A 14,445-nucleotide genomic window follows, 5' to 3' on the forward strand; every position below is an offset into this window, starting at 1 on the left:
CTTTCTATTCTCATGAAGTAAATTTGTAAATCAAAAGATGCCATTATCAGGAGCTCACCAATATCCAGGATTTTAAGAAGTGTCTTCCAATATTTGATACTTCTCTAAAATGTTACTTCATATGTCCTAATGAGTGTGTAAGAACCTTGACTTTCTTCTTTGAAAGGACAGTTTCCAGCTCTCGAATATCATGAGCCCAGAACAGCTGTCATACCAGGAGCCAAGGGCTAAATCAAAGGCAGTAGGTAAGCAGGAATTAAAATATTAAAATGCAAATTACTTTCTTTTTTAAACCCTCTCATCTGTTAAGCCAAACCCGTGGCTTGGGTATTGGTTTACTGCTTTTACACAGGCTAGATTTTAAGACTTTTCTTTAAAAAATAAGTAAGGGACCTTAGTTTATTGAGGAAAGTACAGACAGAAAACAGAAATGAACACTGGGGTAAAAACAGCCAAATGAAACAAATGATATTCTTATTTTTTTCCCTAAAAAAGATTAAAAGAAAGAAATTTTAAAAAAAAAAAAAAAGTGCTCTAAAGACCAAGTACTGCAAGTCTGTCACACAGGAAATTAGGTGCCCAAGCATATCCTCAAGTTTCAAGTACATATTTTTCAACCACAGAAGATGGAAATGCCATTTGCTGGGGGAAAGGAGGTTCACAGCTTGTAATTTGCAAATGTAAGTATTAATTTGTTCCATTTAAATTTCTGCAATAAATGGAACAATTATATACTGGCACAAAAAATATAAAACTGTTCAGTTTGTGCAGAACTGAGTTTTCCAAAATTGAGAAAACTGAGAAAGACAAGATCTGACTACATATATCTGTTCTTCCCAAGAGTTTTCATTTGTTTGTTTGTTTGCTTGCTTCTGTAAAAGGTAACTGGAATATTTTCACATTTTAGCATGAGGATCAAATATTACCATGTTTGAATGTTACTGGTGATAAAATAATGGCAAATAATATAGCTGCATTGATTTTTATCCCATTAAGTCAGTTCTGAAAATTAACCAATTGGCAGCGTTATTTTCTTCATCCTTTTGTATGTCATGACAAGCAATTTCTATGTTCAGCAATAAGAAAAAAATGTTAGAAGATATTTTTGAGAATTCTTCATCCATGTAAGTTAAATTTTCCCTTTTCAGTTTCATGTCTTATAATAAAGCATTTGAATAGTAATGACTGAACACCCCTTTACTCCAGCACTTGGTGACAAAAGACCTAAAGTCACAGGAGTTGCTCTCTGTTATACCTCACAAATCCAATGAATACAAGCCTGACTGCCACAAACTCATATATCTTATCATACCATATACCATATCAGAAGCAGTAAGACACTCAAATAATTGGTCAAAAGTTTGTAAGCTTGTGAACAAAATCCAGATAAAAGCTGTCAAATGGTGGCTATTAGTGCTCAGGTATAGTGTATGTATGTTCTAAAATAGAAACCAAGCAACAAAACACAGTGAAGGAGATAGGGAATGGCAAATGACTTTCAGTAGTGCATTCTGAAGGCACCTGAAGGGGAAAAGCCTTGAAGCTCGCAGGCTAGAAATGGGCAGAGAAGGCCCCTCTCAGCCTAGGAGGAAGCTAGAGAGGAATAAGGATTCAAACTGAAACTTTAAAAAATACAAATGAAGATATTTATGAACAGATCTTGGAAATGCTGAAGGATTAGGGAAGATGAAGGGGATAATGGAGAAGGAAAAAGAACCAGTTACAAGATTAGAGGACAAACCAATTTTACTCTGATTTTCAGGCTGCCATGAGAGTTTGTCTAGTATAAATAAATTCAGTGAATAAGTCTTAGTGAATAAATTCAGTCTGCGTGACAACTTCCTTACAAATTTTCAGTTTTCCTATTAAAATACCCAATAGGTTGATGTATGAAGGTCACTTCATAAAGCAGGAATCAGGTTCACAGCAGCAGGTTCACTGCACTGGATCTGCCAGCCCTGAAATTAGCCCAGTTGTTTGGATCTGCTGGCCCATGAAGTAAGAAGCTTTCCTGGCTTCTGCTAGGCAAGCCCATAGTTGTTTTGAGGAGCAAATGAGATGGTAAAAACAAAACATGGAAATAATAACAAACAAAAACAAAAACCCAAAACAAAGAAAACAAACAAACAAAAACAAAAAACACAAACAACAACACACCCAAACACTAAAAATTAGGCTTTTAATAGCAAATTAATTAAAAAAACAAGCATTCTGGGGCCTACTTACAGAAGAATTCAAAAAATTTGGCTCCAGTGGAAATTTTCTCCCCCTCTTTGAGTAAATTTTGAGCTTGCTATTAAAAATAAAAAGATACAGATTGAATAAACTGCACTGACTCACGGTTAGAAGCACACAAGATGGTTCCTTTCAAAACTGGGATTAAACCTGAACATGATTTAGGACATAGTGTAAAAATAACTATTATCTTCACACCTATAGGTGCATAGATGAATTTAAAGTAAAAAATGGTTACAAACTACAACTGTAACTAATGACCTCAAAAACAATCAAAGAAAAAATAAATAATGTTTTGCTTGCTAAACCTTTTCCCCTTTTCTCCCTAATTACAATGGTAGGACTATTATTTTGACAGGAGAATGAGTACCAATTTGCAATGCTGTATAAAAAAACAAAACAAACAAAGTTGTGGATGCTCTGTCCCTGGAGCTGCTCACGACTAGATTGGATGGGGCCCTGGCAACCTGGTCTAGTACCAGATCAGGAAGTTGGTGGCTCTGCCTCTGGCAGGGGGGTTGGAACTTGATGATCCTTGGGGTCCCTTCCAACCCAAGGTATTCTACGATTCTATTCCTTCCAGAAAAGGAGTTACCCAGACACATCCTGGGGTTTCTAGCATCTCTGTAGCATTCTGCTGTGGAGGCAGTAGAAAAATGGGGACCATTTAGGAGTTATGAGGACGTCTCCAAGTTGCCATATTTTATGGCTGAATTTCCTGGAAAATTTGAGAAATCATATTTTGACTACTAGGAGAAGGCAACTTAATGCATCAGCTGTGGAATGGCCACAACCAGTAGCACTGAATTCTATAAAATCTGAAGAAGAGTAATGGGAGGAAAATGAGGTGATATTTGCCCAAGAAAAGTATAAACTTACCTTGTTTTGTGGGGTATGTTTTCTGGGGATATGCCCAAACAACAGGTAGGAATCTACCAATGAGAAATAAGACCCATTGTCTTAAAAGATTAGAACCTAGAGCAATTGGATCCTTGGAATACAAATGGACAAAAAATAAGAATAAAATAAAAAATTATTCCGTGGAAACTATTAGTGTAACCTCAATAAAAACTACGAAGACACAAGTAGAGGCTCTGGTACAACTGGAAACTCTAGAAAATGTGACTGACAGTGACTCAAAGTACTAAAACTTTCCAGGAAAGATCAGCAGGTGTACCCCCTGCTGAAATAATACATACCATAGCTTGCCTGTATAGGGCAGCTGAATTAATGGATCTAGTACAAAAATTTAAACACAGACAGGGTGCTGCACTTGGGTCAGGGCAATCCCAGATATTTATACAGACTGGGAGAAGATGTCCTTGAGAGCAGCCCTGCAGAGAAGGACATGGGGGTCCTGGTGGATAAGAAGCTGGACATGAGCCAGCAGTGTACACTTGCAGACTGAAAGGCCAACTATATCCTGGCCTGCATTAAAAAAGGGGTGGCCAACAGGGAGTGGGAAGTGTTTGCCCCCATTTGCTTGGCTCTTGGGAGGCCAGTGCTGTGCCCAGGACTGGGGCCCCCAGTACAAAAAAGATGCAGAGCTCTTGGAACAATTGCAGAGGAAGGCCACTAAGACGATCAGAGGGCTGGAGCACCTCTCCTATGAGGAAAGGTTGAGGGAACTGGGCTTGTTTTGCTTGGAGAAGAGAAGGCTCCAGGGAGTCCTCATTGCGGTCTTCCAGTACTTGAAGGGAACATATAAACAGGAAGGGGAATGGCTGCTTACGAGGGTGGATAATGACAGGACAAGGGGGAATGGTTTTAAACTGAGATGGGAGATTTATGGTCGATATTAGGAGGAAGTTTTCCACTCAGAAGGTGGTGAAGCCCTGAAGCAGGTTGCCCAAGGAGGTTGTGGATGCCTCATTCCTGGAGGCATTCAAAGTCAGGCTGGATGTGGCACTGGACAGTCTGGTCTAGTGGTTGGTGGCGGTGCACATAGCACAGGGGGGTGAAACCAGGTGATCACTGTGGTCCTTTTCAACCCAGGCCATTCTACGATTCTATGAAAAAATAAGAGAAAGTGTCCTTGCACGATTATTAAGACTATAGGATGTGAGGGCAGAAGGTTAATGGGTTACAGTTAATGGGTCTGAGATGTCAAAGCTAGCTTCCATCATGTTTCACCTGGACAGGTGACAAAAATTACATTCAGCCATAAGACACAATTATGAGAATAATCTGGTATTACAACCGCTAGGTGCCATGTATAAGCTTACATGGCCAAATGAAAGTGGTGTGCCCATTCAGAATAGCATGTGGGATAATATGGAAGATTTACAAACACATATAAGGGAACTAGGAATGAAAGGGGCCATTTATGAGAGGACTTTGAATGTCCTGGACTGGTTAAATTTTCAGCTGGGATGAGAAATCTAACCATGCAGCAAGACCTCTCTCATCAGTATGGCATCCTAGTAGCTATTTTGAGCCCTCTGGTAGCAAAACATGCAACTGTCCAACAAGCAGAGCAGATAGTAGCTGACCTAGGAGAAACAGAACATATAAGATCCAGTCAAAATCTGTGCCCTATAGAAACTAGAGAGACTTGACCTTGTAAACCAGCTTGAAGGGCTCCACATCAGGACTGGTGAGAGTATCTTGCCAGCAAATGTGGAATGATTTAATAAAAGCAAGGGTCCAACCCCAAAAGATAAACAATTGAATCATGTATTACTAAATTTATGGTGATAATTTAATGCTGACAAAGTTTTTAAGCCCTCTCTGAAGGGAAAGTGTAAGTAGAATAGAGTGAGTCCCCAGTCAGCCACAGAATATTGGAGATGTCTTTGAATCTCCAATGAGAAGGCAGTAGCCCCTGGTGACCCAGCTGGCCACTGTTGGGGCTTCTTTGGAACAAGTTCTGTGCCTAGGTACATTAATGGTATAAAATGAGGGTGAAGTTTTGGTCTCCTTGGGCCATATGTTGAACTGACAATCTATTGGTCCTGAAAGAATATACAGCAGGTATATACATCACTCCACTCTAGTAGATACTGGAGCCAAAACATCTATAATTTATGGCAATCCATCATGATTTCTGGGCATGTGTACTGTTATAGGAGGGTTTGAAGGGAAAAGATTTCAGTAACCCTTTATCCAAGTTAGATGTTAGGTGTCTACTCCCCCTGGGAGTAGAAAGTTTCTATAGCCCCACTTAAAAATATATATTGGGCATAGGGACTGATTCTCTAAACTAATACTGGAGAGTTCAGGCTATGGATTAGAAGTATTGGTGTTTGGGCGGCGCACTTAATTTTTGCAGGGATATGCAAATATAGAAATGTGGAATATCAGCAATGTGGAGAAGACCTCCAAGATAATCTACTCCAACTGTCCACCTACTACCAGAACTTTCCCACTAAACCATATCTCCTAGTACAAAATCTTAATTTTTTTTGAACGCTGCCAGGGATGGTGACTCAGCCACCTCCCTGGTCATCCCATTCCAGCATCTGAGAGTTCTTTAGGAGAAGAAATTCTTCCTAATCTTCAACCTGAACCTCCCCTGGGGCAATCTAGGCTCATTCCTATGAGCCCATTCTGTTACCCCAGCTGCACCACATCACTAATATGAAGCAGTATCAACTCGTGGGGGGATAAGAAGGAATTACAAAAACTATAGATTCAACTAGTATGGATTTGAACCACTACCTAAATATGCTGCAGAAGTTTTAGCAAACTTAAGGAATAATAAGGAAATCAGCATACCCTACATCCATGAAAGTCATTTACATTTCTATTTCTGGCAGCCCCTGATGAGAGTTGCTTACTGTTTTTATTAAAAAACACAAATTTCCCCTTCCAGAAATCCTCACAGGGATTCTTATATAAATAAGGAAGCCAGCTTGCAAGTGCAGTAGGTATGCATAACCTGTTCAATCCCTTTCTGCTTTTAGATTTTCTGTTATTAAGAAAAGGCTGCAAAAGGTACTAGAAGATGCCACCCTTTGCGGCTGTCTACAGCTCCATAAAACCTGGCTGAAGAAGAGAACTTCCTTCTGCCGCTCCAAAAAGAGAAGGGAAAAAATCTGAACCTACCATGAGCAACAAGGACGTTTTTCATTCTCATATTCAAACAACATCATTAGTAATTGCCTCTGCATACTATGAATGTGCTGCCAACAGTGAACTTCACACCCTATGCAGTGTGGGGGCTTGCTTCCTCAGTTTTCCCCTTTGTATAAATAACTGTCTTGGCCCACAGAGCTCACATTCCTGGTGACATCTCTTTCCATTGTCTGGAGATCAGCAGGTTTTATAAAACTATAGGCAAAGTAAATAACATGGAAATTGGAAGATTTAAATTGTATTTCTCAAAGTAATGCAACATCTTCCACCTGCAGTCTGGTGCACTGTACCTGCAGAAGCTTTTTTATATTACATTTATCTCTCATGCAGCACTACTAGGCCTATCCTCTAGGGCTTAGAAAGTTTTAGCAAAGGAGACAGCTACAGCTATGCCAACTCAGAGCAGTAGAGAAGTCTGAGGAGCACTTCATGGGTAAATTCTATATGAGGAGCATGAATAAAGGGATAATTTGTTATATATTGTTAAAATTGTACAGATGTTGAGCACGAATAATGGAAAAGATGTGGGGTACCTCAACCATAACCCAAGGAGTCATATCCTAGAAACCATCCTAGAAATAGAACCAGTTGAAGCAGGAATACCATATGGCCTTTGGTACCACGCATGCATAGAAGCATTTGTTAGGGGTAAAGTTTGGGGCATAGAATGAGTGTAGAATATAGTAATGAACTTCTAGAAGTAACTGTAACAAACACTCCTTGTCTATGAATATGCATGTATTCTTTCTGTAAATGAAGGCATTTTCAGCATGCAGATTAGGAAGGGGCTATCCCCTCTGTACCCATACCCAGCGTGTGTGCAGTGCTGAATAAACATACCTGCTTTATAACTACACTGTGGTTAGAGTTTGACTCGGTAAGTCAAGGGGAGGGCCTAACTTGCACAGCAACTAAAAATAATTTGAAGATCACATGGAATTCTCTGATAAGCACATCACTGACTTTAAACACCAAATCCCACTCCCATAACCTTGCTGGGGCACCAAGGGCTCTGTTAGCCCTACCTGTCCAGCTGTCCTGGGGCACCCATGACCCTGCCCAGTATGCCTTATCTGCCCCTATTCTAGTAACGCCACATCAGGAACAATCTCCAGTCCCCTGACACCCTGCTATTCTGGGACATGGCCTGCCAAGCCACCAGACTCAAATCTTGGCCCAGGCTCTGCGTGTCCCCATTCCCAGGGAAATGCACAGTGATTCGGGCTGCTTGGCTCCTGGCTGCTGCTGTGGGGTAGGCTCCTGGGCCCAGCACTGGTGGGACTGTGGGAATCCCCAGAGCTCTCGGCTCCAGGAAGCAGGCAGCCCCCTGCCCCACACACTGGTATGCCCTAAATGTCTATGCTTTCATGATCCTCCTAATTAAAGAAATAAAACAAGGGAACATGAAACTGGGGTATGATGAGGGGAGAGGAGGAAGGAAATTTGCAGTTAGACTTCTTACATCTTACAGCAAGATCTAATATTTTTAAAGTGGAAGAAAGATTCAATAAAAAAAGATTTGGGTCTTTATAAATCAAGCAACAGGGAAAGGACACAAAAAATTATTTGCTTTTCCCACCAAAGAATTCAGCTGTCAGTAAATAACAGATAATCAAACAGCATTTTGTTATTTCATGGAAACAGGACACCTCTTGAACCATCATTCTTTTGCAGAAGTTGTTTCATTTTGCTTGGTTTTGCAATACTGAAATGAAGGTCAAAATGGATGATCTCTTGTCAGTTACAAAGTCATTCAGTTGAGTCCACTGCATTAATTACAGACTCTCTACTGTCATATGAATTACTATTAAAATAAGAATGACAGAGAAAGGCCAAATTAGTGCTTGAAATATGAATCTGAAAATAAGGAAACAAGTTTTCTGCATGCTTTTGTAAGACAATCAATTTCCAAAATCCAGCTTTTTTTTTTACAGTGACAGGTAACCAGTCAGCAGCACGTTGGTGTTTAAATTGATGGATGTAGTAAAACACACATAAAATTATTTTCTGTATACTCATTTACAGGTTTTTCTCTACATTTCTTTGGGTTCCTCAGCTGGTGCCTGTTCCACTTGAACTTTCAGAAACTAGCCTTGGTCTTCAAAGGTCTGTTTTGATTAAGGCATCCTTTACTCTGCATAAGTTAGGAAACCAATTCACCATGCAAAAATAATTGTTGATCCCTAACACCAGAACCCACCACCTTAAAAAGACAAGCCTCCCCCAAGCTCATGATCTTGGGGGTACATTTGTAGGTGCCCCAGTTATACTAACCATTGCAGATGCACTGAAATGTGAAAATTAGTTTCCAACTCAACGTACGATGTACCATCTCCCTCATGCTCCACACATTTTAAATATCTGACAACTATTTTATTTCAAGATGGTTAATCAACCATGAGTATCTACTTAAATAAACCTATCTTCAAGAGAACATAATTAAACCAGAAAAAATTGCTTTAGGCAGAGACAATCACAAAATGGAAGTTCATGCTTTTAGTTTCTTTCTGGAATAATAAAAATGCAAGTCATTTGAATACTCCTATGTCCCCGACACCAGTGGGTCCAGTAAAAAAAGCTTTTTACTTTTGAATTAAGTTTTACTTTACAGACTGTAAAGACACCCAACTGGCTGCATATTTATTTTGCGTCTAAAGGACTTCAGAGAAAAGGCCTTTTCTGTTCTGAGGAAGGATTTATATTACAAAAAGCTTAAATTTCTGCAACTTCCAGAACAAAGTTGCTGCTGGAAAGAAAGCCTGTTGTAGGCTATGTTCCTGTAGCATTTCTGCTGCATATTAGGGAAATTTTGGGGGAGTGTTTTCAAGTGCACTGCACTCATCTGCCTCTCTTTTCACTAACATGCACACCAAGTTTCCAATGGCCCAGTGGAAGCTATATAGTTCAAGTGCACATTTTCTGAGAAAATTTTAACAAAGGCTTATACAATACTATGTAAAAATAGAAGCATTCATTTTTCTAATGACAACCACCTCAACTTATGCCTCTTTCTTCTCTTTCTTACTTCATATTCACTGATTGCCTAAACCACTTCTCTGTTGGTCTGATAAAATTATTTGAATATGGATATAAGAACGTTTATTTTTAGACTCAAGTGGATAATATTTTTTTGTATCACATCATACAACTAATGCTACATGTATAGGATATTTCTGTAATGGAGTGATTCACCATCCCATCTTTAATGCTCTTTCTGCATCTATTTCTACTCCAGACTGATAACTCTCAAAATTACTTACAGGGTTTATTTTAAAGAAACAAAGGAACTACCACAATCAAATGTTTGTTGGTTTTCTAGAAATAGGTACTTACTTCCAAAGTAAAGTATGTATAAAACATTAAATGATCTTTAACCACTGCTGTCAAATCCTACCAAGCACATAATCTCTGTATATGTACACAGACTATAGCTTTTATAGCTTTCCAACTCCACTATTTTCTGCCTTCTTTATTTTTAAAATGCTGTTTAATCTCCATTCTATTTTTACTTTCTTTATACTCTGAAGATTTTTCTATTTGTTCTCTGCCTCAATTAGGATCCCCTGAGAGTAATACATGCTAAACAATATTTGAATTTAGATATACATACTGCTGTAATTGTATGCATTTAAGACTACACAAAGTCCTCTTATTCATAAATAAGAGTAAGGATTACCTTAGACTAAACCTCCAATATGACCTCCCCCTAACTTGGAGAAAGTTCTGATGTAGCTTCATAGGTGACTTTCCATATACATACAAGGAAAATCCATCACATTTTGAGATGTAAGTGATGTGAGAAAAATATAAAATTTTAAAAAATATACCAGGAATGAAGAATAACAAAAAATGCAGACTGTTGACAAACAGACAAGTGACTTGAAAAATGCAGTGTTTTTTCTTGGCTATTCGGACTCAGTGCTAACAATATCAGTAAAACCTCCTCAGCTAGGACACATCAAGGCAGAAGGAGTGGATAACTTCCTCAGTTCATTTGGTTTAATTTACCTTTGTACACAAATAAACTTGTATTTCCTGCCCATCACAAATATCAGTCAAGATATATAACAAGTCAAACTTGGCCCTTATCTGTTCTCAAAAGTTGTACTAATCTCATTTTCATTCTTCGATATTCTCATGTATAGAAACAAAGGGTCTTATTTCTAGTATTTCTGAAACAGAAGGTTAAACCAAAGAGGGCTTAGGAGCCATGTTTGATAGCGGGGTACAGGTAGCTTTTTAAAAAAATCAACTCCTGACAACGAGTTCTTGTTCCTACATAGAACTGCATTCTTCTAAGCATCACAATTATACAAGTCTTTTAGGAAAGTACAAAATATCAACATGGACAAAAAATTTTATAGTGTCAAAAATTCTCTTTCCGCTTTCCAATAAGCTTTTTCACAAACGCATTCACTTTCTGGCTGATGCATAAAACCTGTCTGTTAGACCAAGCAGTATCTTAGATCCAGAAAGTGTTAAACACTGCACAAATAAAACTTTCAAAATTATGCTGAGGTAAGTGGCAGCACACACAGAAGTTGAGCTGCACATGTATTTCTAGGACAGGTGTCACTGGGATGTTCCCCCCATAAAGGAAATGTTAAAAAGTCTGGAGGAACTAAAATCTATCCTCCAGTGTCTCCTGTGAACATGTTTCTTATGATAAGCAAAACAGAACTTATAATATGCTGAATAGACAAAATATTTTATTGGATTACAGAACACTCAGTGCTTATGCATGCCCATAAAGCTAAATGATGTCGATTTCTAGTAGTTGTCTGCACACAGTTCTGGCTAGCTCATCTTTTCTTTTTTTCCATGCATTTTTTTTTTTTTTTAATTGGCATGTATTCATTTGGCCAAGCTAATCCATTCTCAGATTCAGCTTAGACTTTTTTTTTCATATTTTTTAAGAAATGGTATCAATTAATTTATCCATGCTCAGCTTCTCTACAATACATTCTAAGTAATTTAGGATGAACTTTTGAGTGCTGTAGAAAAGTGAGCCTTTGTTATTTTCTGAGAATAAACATTTTCAGTAAAAACCTATGTCATCTCTAAAGGTCTCTCTTAATCAAGTAAAAGCACCAAGAAGTAGGACAAAAATTAAATTCTCAAGATGCTGTTGACTCTCCAGATAGCTAGGTGTCATGGTTTAATAATTTTGTAATTTTGCTATCAGTATTCCACATCATAACATCATATAAAGCATGAATAATTTTACTGAATCTGCAACTTACAGAAGAAGACTACATCTCCCAGAGAACAACACGAGGTCACGGGACCTGGACACTATATTAACTCAGTCGCAGGCTAGACTGACGTCTTTCAAGTTCTGGCATTCAGGGGAGTGTGTGGGAGCCTTCACCGTTTCGCCTAGATTCACAGTAGGCCTCTCGGTTACGGGACTCATTCTCTCTCCTATTTTGCTTGATTCGTTAGCTCAATTTTCAATTATATTGTATTATATTGTGTTATCCTGTATTTTGATATAGTATTTAGTAAATAAGTGTGCCTCCTTAGATTGTTGCCACTGTTTTCTTTTCCTAATTAACTTTTTTTTTCCTTTCGGCCTAGGGCCCCTGCGGGGCCCACGGCCCCTGTCACGGATGCAGGTGGATTTTTCATTTAAACCGTGACACTAGGTATTAGACTTCTTCATGCTTTTGTCTCTCTTTCTGTACCATAAGAATAACACACCTTGAGATCTAGCTGAAGAATATGATGTAAGATTCACATCTGAAGTTTTAAAATGAAGTATCATAGACTTTAAGAAAAGTGAGGTATGTTATTGTTCCTCATCTTACAGATTCTTCTAAAAACCAACTATTTCTAACAAGGACTTTGTGTGTCAGCTGCTTCACATGATAAAAAAGGTTGAGAATACACAAAGCTCTACTAAACTGATTTTAGCTGTACAGACTATTCGCTGTTTGCTGAAGGAAAAAATATGCCACTGCAGTTCAGCATATAACTGTGTAGACCAGTGTAACAGAGGTCTACATTTTAGTCTTCTTTTCAGATTCACTTCCCCCTCACCATGATAACCATGGAAGTGAAATCACTGAAACAATCTGTCATGGAAAATATGCTCAATTATAAGACTGTGTCCTTAAGATCTACCTGTAGTTTCAGAATCCTATGGAGAAACACTGCCAAACTGTAAGGAATACTGCCGAACTTGTTCCTTCTCTCCAAGCTGAAAACAAAGTTTAAATGGGAACAACCAAATGCACTCTCAAAAGGAGATGCCACTGGGCTCCTAGAAGTAAACACTGACATGGTGTCAACTTCACTTAACAGTATAATTTGTCTCAAAAACACAGTCTCCTGTTATCTTTCAAGATGAGAGATATTAACATCATTATAAAGAGGTTTCCAAGTGCTCCAGAAACAAATTATTTTTGATTCATTATCTGAAGACTGTGGTTTTGGTTGATTTGTGTGAACAAATCTGGGACAAGGTTGCTTTTCTTCACAGTATCTGGTATAATGCTTTGTTTTGGCTTTAGGAAGACAACATCATTAGTATCATACTAATGTTTTAGTAGTTGCTGAGTAGGGCTGTACAGAGCAAAGGCTGTTCCAGTTTTTCAGCTTTACATCCTGTTCTGCCAGGGAGGGGGGTCTGGGTGGGGGAACAAGAAGATGGGGGGGAACAGAACCAGGATAGCTGACCTAGACTGGCCAAAGAAATATTTCACACTATGTGGTATCATACTGAGCTATAAAACCAGGAAGTTGTCTAGAGGTGCAGTTGCTGCTTGAGCACTGGTTGATGAGTGGTGAGCAATTGTGCTGTGCATCACCTATTTTGTAAACATATATTACATACATATATCATAAAGCTGCTCCTTAAGAGTTCTGTCACTCACCTTACGCAACAGGACCACACCAAACTCTCCACACTCTATGGTTCTGGAAGCAGTGAGCATGGGTGGATTAGGTAGACTCAACATGAGCCAGCAGTGCGCTCTGGCAGCTTGGAAAGCAAATGGTATCCTGGGCTCCATCAGGAGAGGGGTGGTCAGCAGGGATAGGGAGGTGATTGTCCCTCTCTACTCTGCTCTTGTGAGGCCCCATCTGGAGTACTGTGTCCAGGTGTGGAGCCCTCAGTACAAAAAAGACATGGAGATTTGTGGCCAGAGGAGGGCCACAAAGATGATCAGGGGGCTGGAGCACCTCCCCTATGAGGACAGGCTGAGGGAGTTGGGTATGTTCAGCCTAGAGAAGAGAAGGTTGCGAGGTGACCTCATTGCAGCCTTTCAGTACCTGAAGGGAACTTACTCCCAGGAGGGGAATATATTTTCACTTTAGGTTCTCTTCCTACAAATTACAACTAAAATGAACAATTAATGGTGTCAGACCTACAGGGTCAGGTGTTCACAGCACTTACTGGCTGAAGCAAGTAAATCAGCGAGCTCTCCTGGATAACTATCACTGGAAAAGGAGTGATATTTGTTGCATGAAAAAGTGTTTCCACTGATGCCATTGTTTGGTCAAAGCGTCCTCCAAGTCCACCCAAAGTCACAATCAAATCAATCTAAAAGATAAAACAAAAACAGTCACCAAGAGAACTATCAAGATACCTTCATAGATGATCTTTAGATCCTGAAAATAAAAAACTGAACCACTTTGATAAAAAAAAAAAAAAAAAAAAAAAAAAAGCTACCGACTACACAAAAGCAAATCTCAAATACAGCCATTTTCTTTCATTACTGATAAATACCATTATGCAGTTTTTGAAGTTGAGTACTGAAGCTCAATAAATTCATAGTCAACATGTGGTACTTTAATGAAGAACCTAATTGCTTTGCCTAACATGGAGACCAGTTTTAGCGGACACCTATCTGTTTAGCTTGACTGCATAAAGCCTAAGATATATCCCTTTGCACCTTAGGATCTTGTATCCCCGGATCTTAAAATTACTTCAGCATCATTTTCACAGTCTACAGAGAAAATAAATCATTGGTACACTGTATGCCTCTCTTGCTCCCCCTGCAGAACATTTTAGCATACAAACCCACACACAGGCTGGCTCTCCTCAAGACTAATTGTGCTACTGCTCTGAAGAGATTACATGTACCCCACAGCTGCCGTATCTCCCAGCTGTTGCTACTACGGACAGAA

The 14,445-nt window shown here is 39.0% G+C and overlaps 1 protein-coding gene and 1 long non-coding RNA gene across 23 annotated transcripts in view; one reads left to right on the forward strand and one right to left on the reverse strand.

Moving 5' to 3' along the window:
- Positions 1-14,445, reverse strand: part of TPK1 (thiamin pyrophosphokinase 1) — a 93,754-nt gene that overhangs the window by 8,794 nt on the left and 70,515 nt on the right. For 5 of the 22 annotated variants that reach the window (XR_014943476.1, XR_014943473.1, XM_032443015.2 and 2 more), the window contains one exon: positions 13,712-13,858. The exons of 6 other annotated variants lie outside the window; for them this stretch is intronic. Coding sequence is in view for 7 of the 16 variants with exons in the window: in XM_032443015.2 (XP_032298906.1) it covers positions 13,712-13,858 (147 nt within the window). In the remaining 9 variants the exon portion in view is untranslated. 11 more of the 22 variants (XR_014943477.1, XR_014943471.1, XR_014943472.1 and 8 more) reach the window with 6 other exon arrangements.
- Positions 141-11,149, forward strand: LOC146761848 (uncharacterized). Its single transcript, XR_014943479.1, has 2 exons — positions 141-245; positions 6,141-11,149. It is a non-coding gene; the product is annotated as an uncharacterized LOC146761848 (long non-coding RNA).

Source organism: Coturnix japonica, chromosome 2 (assembly GCF_054131305.1).
Source record: "Coturnix japonica strain WE chromosome 2, WE-NBRP24, whole genome shotgun sequence".
In the NCBI taxonomy this organism is placed as follows: domain Eukaryota; kingdom Metazoa; phylum Chordata; class Aves; order Galliformes; family Phasianidae; genus Coturnix; species Coturnix japonica.